The sequence below is a fragment of the Lepidochelys kempii genome, chromosome 3 (genome assembly GCF_965140265.1).
Source record: "Lepidochelys kempii isolate rLepKem1 chromosome 3, rLepKem1.hap2, whole genome shotgun sequence".
Lineage (NCBI taxonomy): Eukaryota > Metazoa > Chordata > Testudines > Cheloniidae > Lepidochelys > Lepidochelys kempii.
In genome coordinates, this window is record NC_133258.1 from 125,704,505 (window position 1) to 125,724,684 (window position 20,180).

The following is a 20,180-nucleotide window of genomic DNA, read 5'->3' on the forward strand; positions in this document are numbered from 1 at the left end:
AAAAAGTGACTTGCCATCAACTGTTGGCTGCAGTGAGTCTGTCAGCTAAGTCACATTGCACATACAGGTCCTATATGGCTAGCACTTATCAGACAATTAGAAGGTCTCCTTGAATGATATCGTGAAATTAAATAATGGATAATTCAGGTACCAGAATTCTCTCTCAGCCAAGCTTGCATCTACAACATTGTATTAAAGAATACAGTAAGTATTCTGGTACCTAGAATACTATCCAGTAGTATACTTAGGGCCCAGTTCCGTGCCAGTGAAGTCAATGAGTCTTGCCATCAACTTCAGTAGCTCAAGAACAGGCCCTTCGGGGTCAGGTTTATAATGAAAGATGGCTGAAAAATCCATGAGCAAAACTGCACACCTATGTTTATACATGCAATTACTATGACTGCATGTTCAATACTAATTACAGTAGAACCTCAGAGTTATAAACACCTTGGGAACGGAGGTTGTTCATAACTCTGAAATGTTCGTAACTCTGAACAAAACGTCATGGTCGTTCTTTCAAAAGTTTGCAACTGAACATTGACTTAATACAGCTTTGAAACTTTACTATGAAGAAGAAGAAAAATGCCATTTTTAACCATCTTAATTTTAAATGAAACCAGCACAGAAACAGGCTTTTTTTAGTAGTTTACGTTTAACACAGTACTGTACTATATTTGTTTTTCTGGTGTCCAGTATCAGGGGGTAGCTGTGTTAGTCTGTATCCACAAAAACAACAGGGAGTCCGGTGGCACCTTAAAGACTAACCGATTTATTTGGGCATAAGCTTTCGTGATGCATCTGAAAGAGTGGGTTTTTTACCCACGAAAGCTTATGCCCAAATAAATCAGTTAGTCTTTAAGGTGCCACCGGACTCCCTGTTGTTTTTACTTTTTGTGCGTCTCTGTCTCTGCTGCTGCCTGTTTACGTACTTCCAAATGAGGTGTGTGGTTGACAGTCAGTTCATAACTCTGGTGTTACGTAACTCTGAGGTTCTACTGTACATACAAAATCCCAACAATTGTGCATGCAAATGTAAGAGCACAATTGTACACATACTTTATACACAAATCTCAAAACGCCTTTAAAAATTTGGGTCCACTGTGTATTACATAGTAAGTCATTTGAACACTAGTAATAAACTTAAATCCAATGTACCGTTCAATACTTAAAGCTGGAAGTGCATAAGTATCATACAATACAATAGCCAGTGCTTTCTTGTGTCTTTGAGCTAAATGCATGTGCAATATCAGTTTTATGTCTGACATATCTGGGAACGATATGCTGCATTTGTTTGGTGACAGGTGAATCTACCAGGTCTTTTCTTTCTCTATCTTCTATGACCCGGTGTTCTTAATTCTAAATTAGAAGGAACTTAAGTCTGAATTATTTTGTTCACTTCTCTGTGTATTCAAAGTGCCAATATACCACCCACTATTATACTGATAACACTCTGCATATTTACAGATAGAATATAAATATTCTTAGGTTAATATATTGAAGAATAACTGAAATAATCTCGAAGTATTATAGTGAGTTCCCAGCAGATGGTGCTGTTGACTATGGTCTGGATCAATACCATCACTGGCCCAAGAGGAGCATATTGTCATCCATTTCACCCCTGCCCCAGCAGAAGAATTTCTGTGATCAGTGCCTCAGTAAGCTGCCAGGCCCCAAATCCATTTTCAGTAGATATCCGTGCTTTACTCAATGGCAGCTAAGAAAGTAAGGGTGCCTGCTTTTCTAAATAAACTGTTTTGGACCCTGACAACAGAGTTATGTTTGGATTGCCAAGTTCCCAAAGAACTTTATATAGCATCATAGTTGTATGGTGATATGATGTAACAACCCACAACGTCGGGGTCAATGCTGACTCCATCAGGACGGCCCAGAGCCTAATGTCTCTCTCTCTCTCTCGGTCCAAGGCTTAAACGACTTGCAAATCTTGCAGTGACAGCTGAGATGGGTTTCACCCAGTGTAAACAGTCTGTGTACGGATCACTCACTGGCATCGGTCGCCTACAAGTGTTCCACAACTTAAAACCCAGGCGTGGGGCATGCCCCGGCCCAAGTGCACTAACTAACAACTACTAACTACAGGTAACATTCACTGACCTAACAAGAGTTCTGGGGACGAGCTGCAGCAAAGCTGGAGCAGAGCAGTTCCGAAGCACCTTCACTGGCCGCAAGAAGGAACTGAGGGTTGAGGGGAGCGTGCAGCGCCCCTTATACTGCGCCATGGAGGCGCCACTCCAGGGGTCGCTAGGGGCACTCCCCCTACAGGTACTTCTAGGGGGAAAACTTCCGACACCAGTGCACATGGTAGTATATCTTATTAGCACCTACTGTGCAATAGATATGAGCAACCACTCCAAGAAGAAAAATTGCCTTACATTACACGACATAAGGTGGTACCTGACAACTTCCACATTATGAAACGAACATTCACAAATATTGTCTATATAATGTTTACTTTAGCTAAACTTTCAGTTTGATGTTTCTAATTCTAATCTAATTTAATTCTAAAGATGAGAATTCTAATCTGCTTACAAATAGCTAATAAGATGTACTACCCATTTATCTGCAAGCTGCTATAAAAAAAAAAATTCTGTTGTAAGAGCAACCTGACTCTCCCATTAAGTGTACGGTAATTACAGCTACCTCAATTCCCATGTGTCTTCCTGTTTGCCTTCGCCTTAGTAATATAGGTACCAGAAGTGCCTTTTTGAGGAGAGTTTTTATACGAGAACTGGATCATTGGGTCCAATTTTTAAGAGCAATGTCACTGAAATTAATGGAATACCACGTAAGGCTAAAATGGGCATTAACATCAGCATCAAATCCTTTATCAGCCAAAGGAATGAATAAGCCCTGCAACCAGAGAAGCCGCCATCAGGCCATGTGGATAACAATGGAGAGCTCTTTGGGTTCTCGCAATCCAAATGTTCTAACTCTATGGAATTATTACACAGAGTAGTTTAAGTTATCTGCAAACATCATACTGGAATTACCTGTTCTAGCAGGGCCTGTTTCATTGCATCTTCCTTGTCTTCATCACTAAATGATGATTTGTTGTTCCTCTTCTTCCCGGTGTCATCTTTCATCATCTTTTTGGGGGTTTTGTCATTCTGGGCAGAAATATATGGATGTGAAAACAGGGGGCCGATCAATCATGGCTAGGATAAGTGCCACACTTTAAAATGTGCATACCTTCTTCAGTGCATAACAGAACCCTTGCTTTGTCTCTTTCACTGAAATCAAAGAGTAGCCAAATAATACAAAAATTAAATTTTCAGAATTGTGGAGCTGATGCTTGGCTCAGTTTGAGAATTTGTTTATAAGTTTTAATCCATAAATATTTTCCACTCAGTTATTGTTCAGTATTAATATGAGCTAGTAAAGTATTCCAGAGAATATATACAAACTAGTATAAGAACTTTGTTTCTATGGCTTTCAGTAACGGACTTCACTGTATGTGCTTGAACCAAATCCCTGGCAGATCTCCCATAGCCCACCTCCACGTGCAAAGGCCTCATGAACGGCTATATCTACTTAATTGAATTTTCACCTTTTTTTAAAAAGCAATTTCGAATGGTGTACACCCACCCACCCACTTCCAGAGTCTAATCCAAATTACCAAACATACACCTTTATGAAAATGGAGGTAGAGACGTAAACTCGTATCAACAATTTAATATAGATTTCTGCTCCTCTTGAAAGTAATATACACAAAGCACCTGGGTTAATGCAGTGTTAAATCATTGGCCCTAGGGACAGGATTTTGCAAGCTGCACCAGCAAACTATAGAAGTTTCCCTAGACATACTTTACAATCTCTGCCAGAACCCAAAGCCTGCTAGATGCAGATGTACGCACATACAAAACTCAAAAGTTCCAAATCAAGAGACCAGTAATGTGCATTGATGGGTCCAACACACTTAGTAAATGCTTCTAAACTCAGAAATGTTGGAATATCATGGTGTCACAGATTATTTCTTGTAATTTCTATAAGAATTTAAGAATCACAGACCCTCCCTAAAAAGAAAAGTTAATCTAGAGATAAAGCAGTGAGATTGTATCAATGCCTTACTCAAACTAAACCTGATTAGAACATTGTGGCTTTACAAACAACAAATGTTAGAGGACCAGGAAACTCTACATCAAGATAAATAAAATGAAGCATGGAAAGGCAGAACTAAGGTACCCAATCACCCTTAACTCTGACCTTAAAATACTCTGTACACTGTTTGTGCTGCCCTGTCCGGTTTATTAAGTATCTTTCAGGCTGTATCCAGAATTTGGAACAATTTACCAAGCACCGTTGTGGATTTTCCATCAGACAATTTTTAAATCAATCTTGATTTAAAATCTAGGCATTATTTTGGGGGAAGTTCTGTGGCCTGTGTTATACAGTAGGTCAAACTGGATGATCACAATCGTCCCTTCTAGTCTGAGAATCTATAAATCTAGAAAATGACCAGGATCCCAGTATTTAGAGAGCAGACATGTTCAAAGTAAGGATCTGGTAGCCTTTGATCTTGAGATGTTTGTTAGAATTGCAGTTAGCGAAGGCTGTTGGTTGCAGAGTGAATGTACTATGAGTGAGTATTTGTGTCTCTCTGAGACTGTTCTGGACTACTCTAGGAGCTCAGTTTCTTATCTTGAAGCCCTGGCTGCAAGAAAACATTTAATTTAATATAACAAATTCTGACTGTGGAAAACTTTTTTTGCTTCATTTATTTTTAAATCACAGACTTATGGCTTGTTTGTTCATCAACCAGCCTAGCCTTACTTGGCCCATCTCATGGGCCTACCATGTTCCTAAATTACTGCCATAAAATGAGCCCCCGGGAGGGTGATATTCCTGGGAATTTGGTCCCAACAGAAACCAATCATTGTATGAGGTATGTGGGGGGTTTTGTACCTTGTCAACCCCTTTGATTCCAGGGGGGGCGAGGTTAACCCGGCCTCCCGGCTTCTACGCCAGTTCTACAACCTCCCCGGTAGTCAGGGCTATATGGCCCAGTGGCCAGAGTCCCTCTAAATCTTCTTCCCCTGGTGGGATAGCGCGGCATAGCAGCCGGAGTCCCCATAGTGCGCTCCTAAAGCAACATGGCCCAATGGCCAGAGTCTCCCGAAACTCTCTTCCTCTGGTGGGATAGCGTGGCCTAGCGGCCGGAGTCTCTATAGGGAGCTCCTAAAGTGGTGTGGCCTGAGGGCCAGAATCCCTCTAAGTCCTCTTCCCCTTGCAGGATAGTCCAGCCCAGCAGCCGGAGTTCATCTATCTCCTTTGAGGTAAGAGAGGGGTCGGTGAACTATGTTGTCACAAAAAAGGGGGGGTGTTAGAGACCCCCAGTAGGGGAGCCTGGGCCCACCTGCCTTCACCGGGCTCCAACTCAGGGCCCTGTCATTGACAGCGTGATCTGCCCCGCGTCAGCGGGGAATCCTACTGCAACACGCTACCCTCAGAGTGGTGGGAGATACCACTCCCTTCCCTTTCCTGGGTCACTTTCTACCAGTTCTCCAAATGTAGCAGTCCCTGTGGCATCAGTGTCTTCAGGTTCCTCAGCCCCTGGGGCTCCCTAGGGTTCCCACAGCTGCCAGTCTCTGGTCCCACTTCCTGGCACCTTGGCTCTCTCCTGTACAAGTCGCCACTGCTCCTGGGCTGGAGTGTTGGATCATATTAAAGAAGTTCTGTATTAAAATCACAAATGAGTTTGATTCCCCATAGTTTAAATTCCAGCGTATTACTAATTAAGAGGTCTCTTGGTTTCTGGTACTGTTTCTCTCCCTCTATGTGTGAAACTTGCAAGCTGCTAATTGTGTTAGTACATTCTAAGACAGAGTCTGTTCTCAAAGCAATTCACAGAGAGAGAGACTCAAAGCAATACTCTAACAACAGAAACAGCACCCAGAGACTCCCCGCCCTTTTGTTGTATTAACAATTGTGATTAAAATAGAGATAGAGGATGTATGTGGATGGATGCTTGGTGTGGATAATAACTGAATGATCAGGGAGGTGCCAGCCTAAGAATCCAGTGTCCATCGGCTGAAGAAGGCGTCAAGTGGAAATAACCAGAGGACCCCCACTCCCCCCGCCCCCGGAGGGCAGACTGGAATCCACCCAACAGCCTCAAGAATGGGAGAACCAAAGAACAAGATAACATCTAGCAGCACAGAGCCGTCAGGAATGTGCTATCTGCTGATTGATTCAGCAACAGCATGATGAAGCAATTCCCATAGACTGGCATAGGAAGAAATTCCTATAAAAATAGACTCTAAAAAGTGAGAACTTTGGGGTCTGATTCTGCAAACCAACTTCCAGGAGCATCAGATGAGTATCTGACAAGGCCCTGCTCCCTCCTCATGTCCAGGCCACCTTGGCATGAGCAACTCTAAGGCTGGTAACTATGATAACAACCTTGTAGAACCTGTGTGTGTGTGTGTGTGTGTGTGTGTGTGTGTGTGTATGAATGAATGTGTGAATAAATATGAGATTGAATGGAATGTTACAGCTGTAACTAACTGCTTACTATGATTCTTTCTATATTCACAATTAATGTGGTATTTTGCCTTTTTCCCTTTAATAAGATCCTGCTGGTTTTTATTTTATTGGTGCAACAGGAGCCTCTGCTGGGTGTCCTCCTTCCACAGCCGCCAGCCCTGACTGAGCAGCTCTGCAGGCTTTTATACTTGACTCTCTGTTGGAGCATGCCCAGCAGAGCCTCAGGGGCGTGGCTTCCTCTGCCAGCAGGGAAGGGTTGACCTTCTCATTCCCAGTCCGCCCCATCACAAGGCAACTCTTAAAAAGTCCAGATTTGCATGGTAATTGTTTTGGGAGTGACAGAAGCACTCACACCAATAATTAAGTGGTTGGGAGCTAAAATAAATCAAATTTAAAAAAAAAAAGTTAATCTGCTTCTCAGATTAAAGTAAATTGTTTGAGATTGTTGTTTGAGATTCAGTGTGAACACATCCCTTTTGCTGACAGGAGACCAAAGTCGATATCGGAAACTGCTACCTCAGAAATAAATTTGGTACTATTTAAAAAAAAGAAAAGTTTATGCAACTCTGTATATTCTTCCACCGTGATACAATTGGTTGTAATAACATGTCCAGGATAGCATTGAATTTATATTGGTAGTTTGTGTTTTATACAATACTTTTCATTCAGTAAAGCACACAGGACAAAAGTTTGCTAAAAATACAGAAAAATAAGAATGATTTACATATAAAAAGAATCTGTGTTAAAAACAAAAAACCCAAACTATTGATTTGCCTCCTATTTACAAAAATCTGTCTCTTTGGATGGGGACCAAGGTACAGCTCAATAGGCACATTGCTCACAGTTGAAAGAACCCCCCTTGCATTGTAAGTAATTCCTTGCTACCAAGGACACACTGCAAACATGCATAATCCTGGCCATTCCTGTCCTGCAGAAAGGTCTGTGTGTGAATACTGAGTTTAGAAAAATGGCAGACTGCCATGGCACAGCAGTTGCAACAAAAGCGAGAAGGAGAGAGCCTGGACTGAGCTCAACTCTGCTTCAAGCAAAATGCATCAACTGTAACTATAGCAAAAAATGTGACGGAGATATAAAACACTGCCATTGCTGTGAAGCCAGTTCTGTTTGAGGGGAAGAAGAAAATCTGACAGAAGAGCTAAACTCAAAACTGTCACAGGAGACGCCTCCCAATGCCTTTGATGGGCTAACAACCCTGGTGCCTGAATCAAGAACTGAGACAATCATTAGCACACTGTCTCAAAGGCTCAGAGGTCCCTATCAAAAGTAAATCAGTGGAATAAATATCCTTTATATTTCAGATGCAGAAATACCTATTCCCATGCTGGGGTAGCCTTCAGTGATACATGGCTCGTGTCCGAAGAGAGATTTACTGACAATCCAAACACACGCTCTTTACTCCTCTCCAAGCATGTATGATTACTTTGCTTAGGGCTGGTCTATACTACTGGGGGAGGGGGGAGGAAATCGATCTAAGTTACGTAGCTGAAGTCAACGTACTGTGACAAAGCTCTGTCCTTGCCTCCGTGGGTCCCGTGTTTCCTAGCGGATTTCGCTAGCCTCAGAGGCTCACTGTGACCCTCCACTTAACCCTTCTCTCTCTAGAGACAAGGGTCAGAGTCTACTGAGCCATTTTCATCATAAGCCAGCGAGGGAGGTGAGGAGAAGTTATCCTTCCTTGCACAGTCTCTGTTGTCTCCCAGTCTCAGTGATTAATCAGGGGGCAAAGGAGGGTGGAGGGCGAAGCCTGGGCCCATCCTCTACTCCGGGCTCCAGCCCAGGGACCCTAATAGTATCAGCTCTGGTAGCTGACCTTTTAGAAACATGACATGTACAATTCCCTGGGCTACTTCCCCCACCAGCAGTCCTCACTTCTTCAAGCTCCACTTCACCCTTACCTCAGGGCCTCCTTCCTTGTGCCTGATATGGTGTGTACTGCTCAGTCTCTCCAACAGCGCAACTTCCTCCCACGGCTCCTGACATGCCCACCCACCTGACTGGCTGGGAGGCTTTTTTCAGCCAGCCCCTGATTGGCTTCAGGTGTCCCAATCAACCTAGCATTCTCCCTGCCTTCTGGAAAGTTCTTAATTGGCCGCAGGTGTCTTAACTGACCTGGAGCAGCTTCCATTTCACTTACCCTGGTACCAGGGATTTGTTTAGCTTGGAGTTAATATAACTATCTCCCACTACTTTTCTATAGCCATCTGGCCTTGCCCTGTCACAGTACTTAGATTTACTTACCGTGGTGTCTTCACTGCAGTGTGTCAACAGGAGACACTCTCCCGTCGATTCCCCTTGTGCTTCTTGTCGAGGTGGAGTACCGGAGTCAACGCTAGAGTGATCAGCGGTCGATTTACTGCGTCTATACTAGACACAATAAATCGACCCCCGCTGGATCGATTGCTGCCCGTCGTGTAGACAAGCCCTGGGAATTGTAAGCTTTACTTTTGATTTCCCATACCTTCTCAATGCAACTACAGGCACTTTGCTCCACCAAAGAAGTCAGCCTAGGCACCCTGTTTGGCCACTTATCTCATAACTGTCTCTGTGCTTTTTACCACCTTCTCCCCAGAACAGAATGCCCTTCCCGAGCTGGTCCCCAAAGCCATATCATCTCCTTTCTCTTCCACCATACCTACATGAAACTGGCCAATTAGGTGCCCAACTTCCTGTTTTTATTATATTTTAGAACAAAGTCTTTGCTCCGTCATGGCATGCACTTGTCTTCACTGAGCATTTGTATAATCTTTTTAAGTTAGCCCTATTTTTCCCTCTCTCCTGCTTGGCTGTCTTTTAACCCCTCACATCCCCAGTTGCGTCATGTCTGAAATTAATTTATAAGCTTCATGTAAGCTCCTGTCTTTTGTGTGTATTGGGTCATGGCAGGACCCAAGAGCCTCCTTCACTACAAAACCCTGATTCATCCCCAATGCTGGTCAATCTGTGTACTGAATGAGGAAGGCGTCCAGAAAGAAAATTAGTGTCTCATCTTGTATTTAAATTTTAACACTAAGCCTATGTGCAAGGAGGCCAATTAAGGTTGTACAAGAAACCTTAATACTGGCATTTCCTAACTTTTGAGCGCTTGACTTTGCAAACTTTGTGTGTTACTTTCCTAGGTTTTATAAATAAAGCAAATTGAATAAACAAATTCTATCATGTGACATCATATTGACACCCACATGGGTCATCAGCAGGGTTCAAACCTTTAGATCCACTACAAAGACCTCTTCCATTGTAGATACCAGCATAATTGGTAGCAGTACTAGACAGTTATCCTCTAAGGACCAAGCCACTAGAGGGGGATGGCACACACTTTGCCAGTGGGGTTCACCAATATTGCTGACAGGGGAATGGTAGATTCAGGAATGCTGAGGTCTATTCCAGGCTCTGAGGGGTGGATACTCGAATGGTTAGAAACCCATCTACCCCTTATCCCCCACAAGCCTGACTCCCTTCTCCCCTTCAGCTTGTTCTTTTCCCCATCCTAGCTCTTCCTCACTCCTCTGTCGGGCTCCTCACTCCAGTCTCCTGCCTTCCTCGACTCCTCATCCCAGTCACCTCCACCCACTCCCTCCAGACTTCTTGTCCCTATTTACTCCCTCCATTGCCCACCTCCCCAAGTCTGACTCTTGTCCCTTCTGTATTCTAGTCCAGTCAGCCAGCCTCCTCCTTCTTCTCACTGCCTGGTTACCGGCTGGGGGAGCGCAGAGAGAACAGGAGTGACAATCTCTCTGCAGGGAAAGTCATACTCATTCCCTGCAGCCCCAGGCTGGAGCCTGTTCCATGCAGATGGAATCCTCAGGAAATTTAGCTGCCAAATCTAACAAGACTTTATTCAGCATATGTGAAATGAGCTCTAAGGTTTATAATTTGATCAAATACAGGCAGTTTTTCCATAAGAACAGCAAAGCCAAACCCCTGACACAAAGTCAAGCCTCCCACCAAATGTCAAGTTCCTGCTCTAAAGTATGGAGGGTGTAATTTTTTTTTAAAAAGAACATGGGCAAAACATATTTTTCTCTAATCTCATTCTTGAAATGGCTGAACCATTTTTGCTGAAACTTTCCAAAAATATTTAGCTTGCGACTGACACCTCACATGGAAAACTTCAGCCAAAATGGTTAAAATTTGGCAATGTTTTAAGCAATTGAAAATAGAGTATTATAATGGAAAACATTGGGCAACCTTAATTAATTGGCAGCACTACAAGCTCCATCTATAATGCACATACACTTTATACAATGGATCCTGATTGGGACCTCTGGGCATTACTATAGTACAAGTATTTACACAACAGACAGTGACCTTACTGAAACAAAATCAGCAGAATGTGTTGAAGGGAGACACTTGATATACTCATATAAATTAAACGTCAGAATACGTTATCTGTGACTGCACTTTGCAGCTCAGCATGGCTTTCATGTGGAAGATATAATGCTGTAATTGATAGCTCTACAAATGTTTGCTGAATGCCCTAATTACCCTCACATCATGTACAGAGACACTTAATTCCTGACTTACAGAATGGACCATATAAGGGAGACCTTTTATTCCTTAGCTCAGTGTTTCCCAAACTTGGGACTCCGCTTGCTCAGGGAAAGCCCATGGCGGGCAGGGCCAGTTTATTTACCTGCCACGTCTGCAGGTTCGGCTGACTGCGGCTCCCACTGGCCACAGTTTGCCACTCCAGGCCAATGAGGGCTGCAGGAAGTGGCAGCTGGTACGTCCCTCGGCCCACACCGCTTCCCACAGCCCCCATTGGCCTGCGGCGGTGAACCGTGGCCAGAGGGAGCCGCGATTGGCTGAACCTGCAGACGCGGCAGGTGAACAAACCGGTCCAGCCTGCCCGGGGCTTTCCCTGAACAAGAGGCGTCCCAAGTTTGGGAAACACGGCCTCAGTTCATCATGGAGACCTTAACATTCTACATTTTACTTTTATTACAGTAAATAACCATAGTGTCTGTTTTAGCTCAGCATTCTGTGATGAATGGCTATATTCACCATTTTGTTACTATGGCAATATTACATGTGAAGTACACCAACAAGCTGATGCTGTCAACTCTCTTTGTACTTATAGTATACTCCTTTTTCTTATTTTGAGGGTGACCAACTATAAAGGGGACTGTGAATTTTTCTGAGACTCAAGAAAAGGGGTTATTTTCTATTTTTTTTTATTAACTGTAGCAGGTAAACTGAATGGTTGTGTGTGACAAATAACTGCCAGCAACCGTAAAACAGGAACTGGCAAATCATACTCTCTTCCCCGTCAGAAGAGATTCAGCTTATCTATACTTCAAAAAAAAAAAAAAAAGAAAGAAAGAGAGCAAAACTGAAGCCCCCTGCAAGGGTGGGAGCAAAGAAACATTCACACACCTGCATACCCATAGCTTCCTTCACAACAACCTAAACATTAGTTTTTGGAACATTTTTGATGGATAGGCACCAAAAATTGGCATTCAGTCCCACACATTTAAATGATGGTGAAAGTAGGCAGGCGCACTATTAGTAACAATAGCCTTTCTGTTCCCATTAAACACAAACTCAAAATAATTCAGGGCAAAAAAGCTGAATGTAAGTCAAACTCTTAGGGAATCCCAGGACAAGTATATTCAACTCAACTGGATGTAAGACAGCAGAAAGATTTATAGCAAAACCTTGCAGACTGTTCTGTTTAATTGCTATATTAATTAGTTACTGGTAGAGTTACTAGATCTGTCGTACTTCTACCTGTAATATTTCTCTTTCAGATTGGTGATTCCTAGGTGGGGAAACGTAGATTCATTTAGGGTCAGAGCAGGGGACAGGGAGTCAAGAGAATTGGATTTGCTTTTTGTCTCTGCCACTGACATACTGTGTGACCTTGGATGAGTCACTTATACTAACTATTTTTCTTAGCGCTAAAATGAGGATAATACTTCCCTCACTTGCAGGGAAGTTTGTGAGGCTTAATTCTGTAAAAGATGTAAAATGTTTTCATATCCCCATATGAAAAGCTCTATAGAAGTGCTAAGTAATATTACAAGGTAAACATTTAACTCTTGGCAATACTGCAGGTTAATTGCTTTATTATCAGTTATTTATTTAGGAAAACGGAACTGGTTTGGGGCATTACATGCTACAACTTGATGAAGCAATAAATACTTTATAAAGCATTCTTCATCCTCAGTGTGACTTCCAAAGCACTGAGCAATCATGTCTTCCTTTCTCTCTTTAGCAGATTCCTCGCACAGTTTCTATTCGGATTTTTTAGGGCACTGAATTTCACTCTATTATTTGTGTTTTGGTAACTGCTATATTATTATTGTTATATCGTTTCTGGGTGGATTTTCACACAATAGTGTCTAGTAGTGCATTTCTGATTTTTGGACAGTTATTCAAATGAAATGGTTTTTTGGTTGTGTTCTGGGAAAGACTTTCTTTCTTTCAAGGGCCAGGCCGTGTGCAGTCTTGCCTAATGGTCAGGGCGGGAGACTGACCTAACGTTGGAGCAGGTGACCAGGCCTAGTGGCCAGAGCCCCAATCAGGAGCTGAGTTACCAAGTCCAGCAAGCAAGCCGGAGCCAAGAGCCATGGTCAGACACCAAATACCATCCAGTCTTTGTTCTTGGGGGTCGGGGCTGGTTGCCCCTGCCGCTCCCTGTGGTTGACCGACTCGACCACCAACGAGTTGGGTGCCGGGTGGGTATACAGATACTCATGTCCCTTCGTGGGTACAAAGTACTTGCGCTCCGCCTTTTTAGAGATGGGAACCAAGGAGGCTGGTGTTCACCACAGGGCATTTGAAATTCTTGCCACCCCTTCATGGAGCGGCAAGGCCACCCTGCCCTGTGCTGAAGGGGACAGCACATTGAACAGGGAGTCTGAGGGCTCTTCCATCTCCTCAGCCTGGAGGTGGGGGCTCGCTGCCACCCTTTTTTTAGGAGGTCTTGGTGGGCCCGGTAGTCCTCCTGCAGGATGGAGGGGGGTGGGGCTGCAATCAACTCCTCTGGACTGGGCAAGACCGGTGCAGTGCTTTGGGTTTTGTATGGCACCTGACGATCCATCACCTGGTAGGACTCCGGGCACGGTACCGAGGACACAGGGCCCACCGACCTTTTATCTGGCAGTCTAAAGATGGACGCCGACGGTGCTTCCAAGGCTCTGGCTACCAAGCGAGCCCCCACCAGCGCTGCGCCGGAGGCCTCGGTGCCCACTGGCACCACTGGGCCAGCCACGACACTTGGTGCCATTGTGCTTGCTGAGACACCACTGGAGCTGGCTGTTTGGGCTGCCTAGCTTGGCCTGTAGACAGGCGGCTGTGAGCGGAGGCCAGGCTGGCGTATGATCTGCTGCTGCCTCTGGACCGGGAGTATCGGCGGTGCCGGGATCTATGTTGGCCACGGGATCACGATCTCGACGTGGAGGAGCGGCACCGATGGTAGTAGCTGCTCCGCAAATGGCCTTGACGGGCAGACCCGCATCGGCGAGACACCAGCGATCGACGCCCAGGGCTACGGCGCCTTCGCAGAGACTTGGAACGGGAGTCCGAGCGGGAATGGTGTCAACGACTGTGCCGCGACTGACTGTGGTATCTCCTGCGAGACGAGGACAGTTGGCGACGTCCGCCACGGACCCATTGATATTTTCTTCGCTAAGACGAGCGGTGCCGGGAATTCTGGTCGGACAGCACCCATCCAGACAGTCTGGCCGGCGTCAAAGGCAATCCACATGGACTGAGCCCTGAATGGTCGCTGGGCAGTGAACGGTGTTGGGAACGTTCCCTCAATCGGTACCGGGTCAGGGGCGACTGCAGTGATCCCAGCAGCAGCTTGCCTCTGGAACATGAGGCCGACATCAGCGGAGCTTCAGGCATTGGCATGGATATAATGTCCCTGGCTGCCTGGAGAGCTTCGGGTGTAGATGGCATCTGGACATCTGGAGAGGCCTGCTCCGAAGGGGCTGGGCTACTCTGCTCAACGTGAGTTGGAGGCCTAGGGCCCAATGGGAATCCAGGACTACCTGACATGGGCCTAGCCTCTGTTCCAGACTTCCCTCGGTGCCATTGCGAAGAGAAAGTCTTTCCGGTCCTCTTGGCGTGCCCCGTGGATGGGGAGCAGTGCCGACTGGACAATTGTACCAGCGGGTCTCCGCGTACCGATGCCAGATACCGGTTTGGAGCAGCCAACTCCATCAGGACGGCCCGGAGCCTAATGTCCCTTTCTTTTTCAGTCCGGGGCTCGAAAGACTTGCAGATCTTGCACCTGTCACTGATATGGGTTCCTCCCATGCAGCGCAGACAATCCACGTGCGGATCACTCCTTGGCATACAGTGCCTACAAGAGCCGCATGACTTAAAGCCTGAGGTGCAGGGCATGTCCCGGCCCAGGCTCAATGACTAACTAAACTAACTGAATTAGCTAACTGACTACAGGTACTACTGGGGTCGAGCTGCCTCAAAGTTGGAGCTGAGCAGTTCGGACGTATCTTCACTGGCGGCAAGAAGGAACTGAGGATGGGGGGAGCACAGCCCCCCTTATACCGTGCCAGGCAGGTGCCACTCCAGGGGTCGCAGTGGAGGGGGGCGCTCCCCCCTACAAGTACTACTAGGGGAAAAACTTCCGGCACCGGTGCACGTGCCAAGCACGCACACCTATTGTGGAATACACATGAGCAATGACTCGAAGAAGAATGTCCAGTAAAGGCCTGCCTGAGACAACTAAACTAGCTTTCTTTTGAGGTCTTCAGAATTTGAACTTACTAGAAAGACTCTGTCCTGAAAATTAACTCCCTGTGCCACACAGACCCAAACAATAGTCTGCATTTAATGGCAAGCACATATTTATATTAGTTGCCTTTACATTTATAGTAGAATTCCTTCTTGTTGAGAAAGGAAAGGGAAATCTGGTTAACAGGCACTCTTCCATAGAATACACAAAATTAATTTAACAGCAGATAGCAATTAGTCAATAGCTTACTCCTTCCCTGTTTGTTTGTTTTGCAACTTTCATTTGAACTGAACTTTGGGGAGGTGGGGAAGAGGGGGAGAAATGTGGCCCTTAACAGGAAACACGCGAGAAATGGCAATGCCGAGTCACGATAGAAAAGAGGATTTCGTCAGCGGACCTTGTGCTAAAACACTTAGGCCTCGGTCACTGCATGGCCCTTCTGCATGCTTTGAGTAAATACAGATAATTCTCCCAGAATGCAAATAATTCTCACATTTTAAAGAAGTATTTCGCTCACAACTTCGACATCATTTAAAATGATTACCTGATTCCTGCAATGCGACGGCTGATAAATATTCAGAAGAGGAGGAAATGTACTTTTCTTATAAAGCTGTAAGCTGGTTGCCATGTCCTATCACAGTTTCACTACCACTCTGTTATGAAACAGAAGGTAAACAAAACAGTATAAATAAAGGACAATATTACTACATCTAATTACCTTAGCCAAATTTCAAAGCCAACATTAAACATATTTATAAAGTTTTATATTACAAACTGACATCTTATTACTTAAATCATACATAAAATCTTTTTATTGGGAAATTACTTAGCAAGTAGAGGTTTCAGAGTAGCAGCCGTGTTAAGTCTGTATTCGCAAAAAGAAAAGGAGGACTTGTGGCACCTTAGAGACTAACTTAGAGACTGGGAGTGGCTAAGTCATTATGCAAGGTAGCCTATTTCCTCTTGTTTTTTCCTACCCCCCCCCCCGCCCCGCCCCCCAGATGTTCTGGTTTAACTTGGATTTAAACTTGGAGAGTGGTCAGTTTGGATGAGCTATTACCAGCAGGAGAGTGAGTTTGTGTGTGTATGGGGGTGGGGGTGGGGGTGAGAAAACCTGGATTTGTGCTGGAAATGGCCCACCTTAATTATGAACATTGTAGGGAGAATGGTCACTTTGGATGAGCTATTACCAGCAGGATAGTGAGTTTGTGTGTGTGGTTTTTGGGAGGGGGGTGAGGGGGTGAGAGAACCTGGATTTGTGCAGGAAATGGCCCAACTTGATTATCATGCACATTGTGTAAAGAGTTGTCACTTTGGATGGGCTATCACCAGCAGGAGAGTGAATTTGTGTGGGGGGGTGGAGGGTGAGAAAACCTGGATTTGTGCTGGAAATGGCCCACCTGATGATCACTTTAGATAAGCTATTACCAGCAGGACAGTGGGGTGGGAGGAGGTATTTTTTCATATTGTCTGTGTATAAATAAAGTCTGCTGCAGTTTCCACGGCATGCATCCGATGAAGTGAGCTGTAGCTCACGAGAGCTCATGCTCAAATAAATTGGTTAGTCTCTAAGGTGCCACAAGTACTCCTTTTCTTTTAGCAAGTAGAATACAAGTCAACTGCCATAGTAAATTATGTTGTCTTTAAAGTAACTACTAGGTAAATGAACACTCTCTAAAGCATTACTTTTCCAGACAAGGATTTTTTTTTGGGGGGGGGGGGGGGGATAAGACATTTCCAATTCTGAAAAACTGATTCCTGGACTTACTACTATCTTTATGGGAGATATACAGACCTTGTGCCATTGCTCCTGTACCTTGGCTCCCATGAAAAGCCATTAATATTACCCACCCTCCACCAGCTAGCATAGATTTACATAGAGTTATGAAATCTTTAGACCACTTCCAATTTTCTCTTTACTGAAATAATAGCCAATTTTCTCCATGATTTTAAAAGGAGAAGCTGCATAGCCTTCCTTTTCAATATAGGGCCATGATGGACAGTAGAAAATATAGCTCATTAGGGATCAAACTCTGGAGAGTGGTGGGGAGTAGCAGTCCTGCTGCTTTTGATCCTTTCCTCACAGATACCTCACAAACCCCTCCATCTGGTAGGAACTTTACTGCTCAGAGCAGAAGGAAGAAGGGAAGCAGCCACATTCCACAGTGTGCCTTCCTTCTCCTCAAGTCCATGAAAATTGCTGAATAGCTATCCATCTGGAACTTAATTTGGGTCTTACTCCTCCTCCAATGGTGCGTGCATGCTCTACGGGTAGGATTTACAAAGGTACTTAGGTGTATACGTCCCATTTTTTGGCACCAGTGTGATTCACAAACTTCCTGCTCGGCTACCGCCTAACACTGTAAGCACATAAACTTTCTCAGCACCTAAGTTTTTCCTTTAGGCATGTGCACTGCAGCAGCTAGATGCCCACCTCCTGCCTGAGCGCACACACAATGCTGCCTCATAATTGGCATCTGGACATCGATCTCCTGCCTGTGCCCCCGGGCGATTCACAATCCCTTGGACAAATTCACACAAAATCACTGGGGCAGGGAAGGGATGGCGGGGGGGGGGGAGGGATTAGGAAGACAACCTCCTTTATAATCTTTAACCTAGTGCATAAGGTAGTCATCCAAGATGTAGGAAACCTCCATTCAAGTCCCCACCTCAGCCTGATGGGGAGAAAGGATTTGAGCAGGATCTGCCTTTGCTCAGGGATGCATCCTACTCACCAGGCTATAGAGTGGTTCTAACTCTCTCTCTCTCTGGCCCAATTAATATTTACATATTCCATTGTTTAATTCAAGTGAAGCCACGTCAACAGCAGAGATTAAGAGACCCCTCCTCCCATCAGAATAGCCCATAACCTTGTGGTTAGAGTCCTGACCTGAGAGTTGGCTGATCCCCTTTGCCTCATGAGGAGGATGTGGGACTTGAAGCAGGGGTCCACCCCTGCCTGATGAGTACCCTATTCACTAGGCAAAAGGTTATAATGGAGGTGGTCCTCCTGTGGTTTCTTTCATGCAGTTTAGGCAGCCAAGTGCCCATCTTCCCCAATTTGTGGATCACTAGTCAAGGTACAAGGTGCCTCCATGGAACCTGGACTTTGGCACCTATCTCTGCCCAAGAATTGGCACTTAACACATACCCCTTTTACCAGTGTCTCCCTTTGGTTAGATTAGGCGGCTAGCATGCTGGCTTCGCAGAACACCATTCTCTGGTGCCTATTTCTCCACTTTCATTGCATAGGAAGCCTAAGGGTGCCTAATTCAGTCTTTGTGGATTGCAGCATTGTTCCTGTGATTTTCAAGCCACCAAGGTGCTCAGTGTTGCCCTTCATGGATCTCACCCTAAACTTCTGCTTGGATACTCCTGCCCCATCTGTAAGTTTGGATGAAACCTACTCCTAATTGTGTAGGAGAGAGGGAGGAAACCCCACCCATTCCACTTCAAAAGTACAATTTGCAGGAAACCTCATCAATGGTAACTCAAGGCTCTCACAGGGAGGCAGCGCGAGCTTCCCTTCACTCTCACAACTGAGTCCAGATTGTAGAAATGTATTTATTTAGAACAAAGAAAAGCTCTCTGGGTGATTCAAGTTTAAAGGAAAATTGTAAGGGAGGGGAGGAGGAGAGGGATGTGAGTGTAGTTTTCAGTTAAGCTGGAACATGGTGAAGACTAGTTTATAAAAACGCTAACAGCTGCTGTGCTGTACCCCGGAGCTTGCTGCATTTCAGTGGTGCAAGAAGTAATCCCACCCTATGGGGTTGTGCGGTTAGATGCTTTGGGAATCTTTGAGATGAATGAGGCACAGAAATGCCGAATCCTGGTTTCTGAAAGGCAGAATAAGTCCAACGTTGTTTGACTAGCTTTTAAAATGAAGTGCAGCCTCATTCATGTGCAACACATGAAATTCCGCCCGAGTGACCGTTTCGGGAACACCTGGGTGCTGTCTTTAAGGAAAGGCCGTGAATCAAGTGGGAACAGGACAGACACCCCCAGGGCGATCTCCTGGTTCTTTCAAACCCGCCCGCTTAGCGCCACTATGTCGCCTGCGCGGCAAGAAGCCTATTCATGGGGGTTGGAGGCAGGGGCGCGGTGTCAGACCCCCGAAGAGCAGAAACAGCTTCCCTGAGAAACAGTCGTGCCCTGGCCGCGCCCCAGCTTGGGAGACTTGGCCACAGAGGCGCCTTGCCCTCCCCCCCTTCTCCGGGGCTGGTCACAGGAGCCCGCGCACGTGTGGGAGGGAGCCCCACTCCCGCGGGGCTCGGCCTCCCCAGCGCGGTTCTTCCGCGGCGGGGCTCGCGCTAGCCCCCTCCCCGCCGGGGGGGGGCGGCACTTACCGCTTGCGAGGTGGCCGCGGGCGCAGTGAGAGGAGCCGCTGCCGAGTCCGGCCAGCCGCCGCAGCGTCCTCGCAGCGCCCCTGGCTCTGCCCAGCCCCCGCGCCCCGGGAGGAGCGGTAGCCGCCGGGCACCCTCCGGAGCGCGGCCCTGCGGCAGGCCAGGGGAAGAAACCCGGGGCAGTCCCGGGCAATGGGCGGCAGCAGCCACGCGAGCGGTGCCGCCGTGCAGCCGTCAGCAAGAAGCAACATAGGGCACAGCGCGAGGGGCGTGGGCTGCGCGCTTTTTCTGCTTTGGGGACGCGGGTTGTTGCTGCTGCTGCTGCTCGTGAGCTGGGCACCCCGTTGGAAAAGCAAACATGCAGCCTGGCGGTAATGAGTGAAATGAAGGAATCAGGGTGGGGAGGGGGGTCACATTTCCTGCAAACAGCCCGTGCCGTGACATCGTTAAATCAACAAAATATGAGGCATTGGACGAATGACCATTGATCTTTCACAGGTCTGGACGACCGCTAAAGGACCTACTGGGTCAGGTCAGAGCAAGGGTCCAGCCAGCCAGGGGTGTGTACAAGGGGGGACAGGCAGGGGCACAGAGCTCCTCTGGCCCCAGAG

General features: G+C 46.1%; 1 protein-coding gene across 6 annotated transcripts in view; it reads right to left on the minus strand.

Moving 5' to 3' along the window:
* LOC140909185 (uncharacterized) overlaps window positions 1-19,866 on the minus strand; it is a 101,546-nt gene extending 81,680 nt beyond the window's left edge. For 4 of the 6 annotated variants that reach the window (XR_012158127.1, XM_073337893.1, XM_073337889.1 and 1 more), the window contains exons 1-3: window positions 19,573-19,866; window positions 15,771-15,879; window positions 3,009-3,125 (exon numbers count right to left, since the gene is read on the minus strand). Coding sequence is in view for 5 of the 6 variants with exons in the window: in XM_073337893.1 (XP_073193994.1) it covers window positions 3,009-3,125; window positions 15,771-15,854 (201 nt within the window). In the remaining variant the exon portion in view is untranslated. Of the gene's footprint in view, window positions 1-3,008; window positions 3,126-15,770; window positions 15,880-18,944; window positions 19,063-19,572 lie in introns of all 6 variants that reach the window. The other 2 variants (XM_073337890.1, XM_073337892.1) reach the window with 2 other exon arrangements.
* Between the last annotated feature and the right edge of the window lie 314 nt (window positions 19,867-20,180).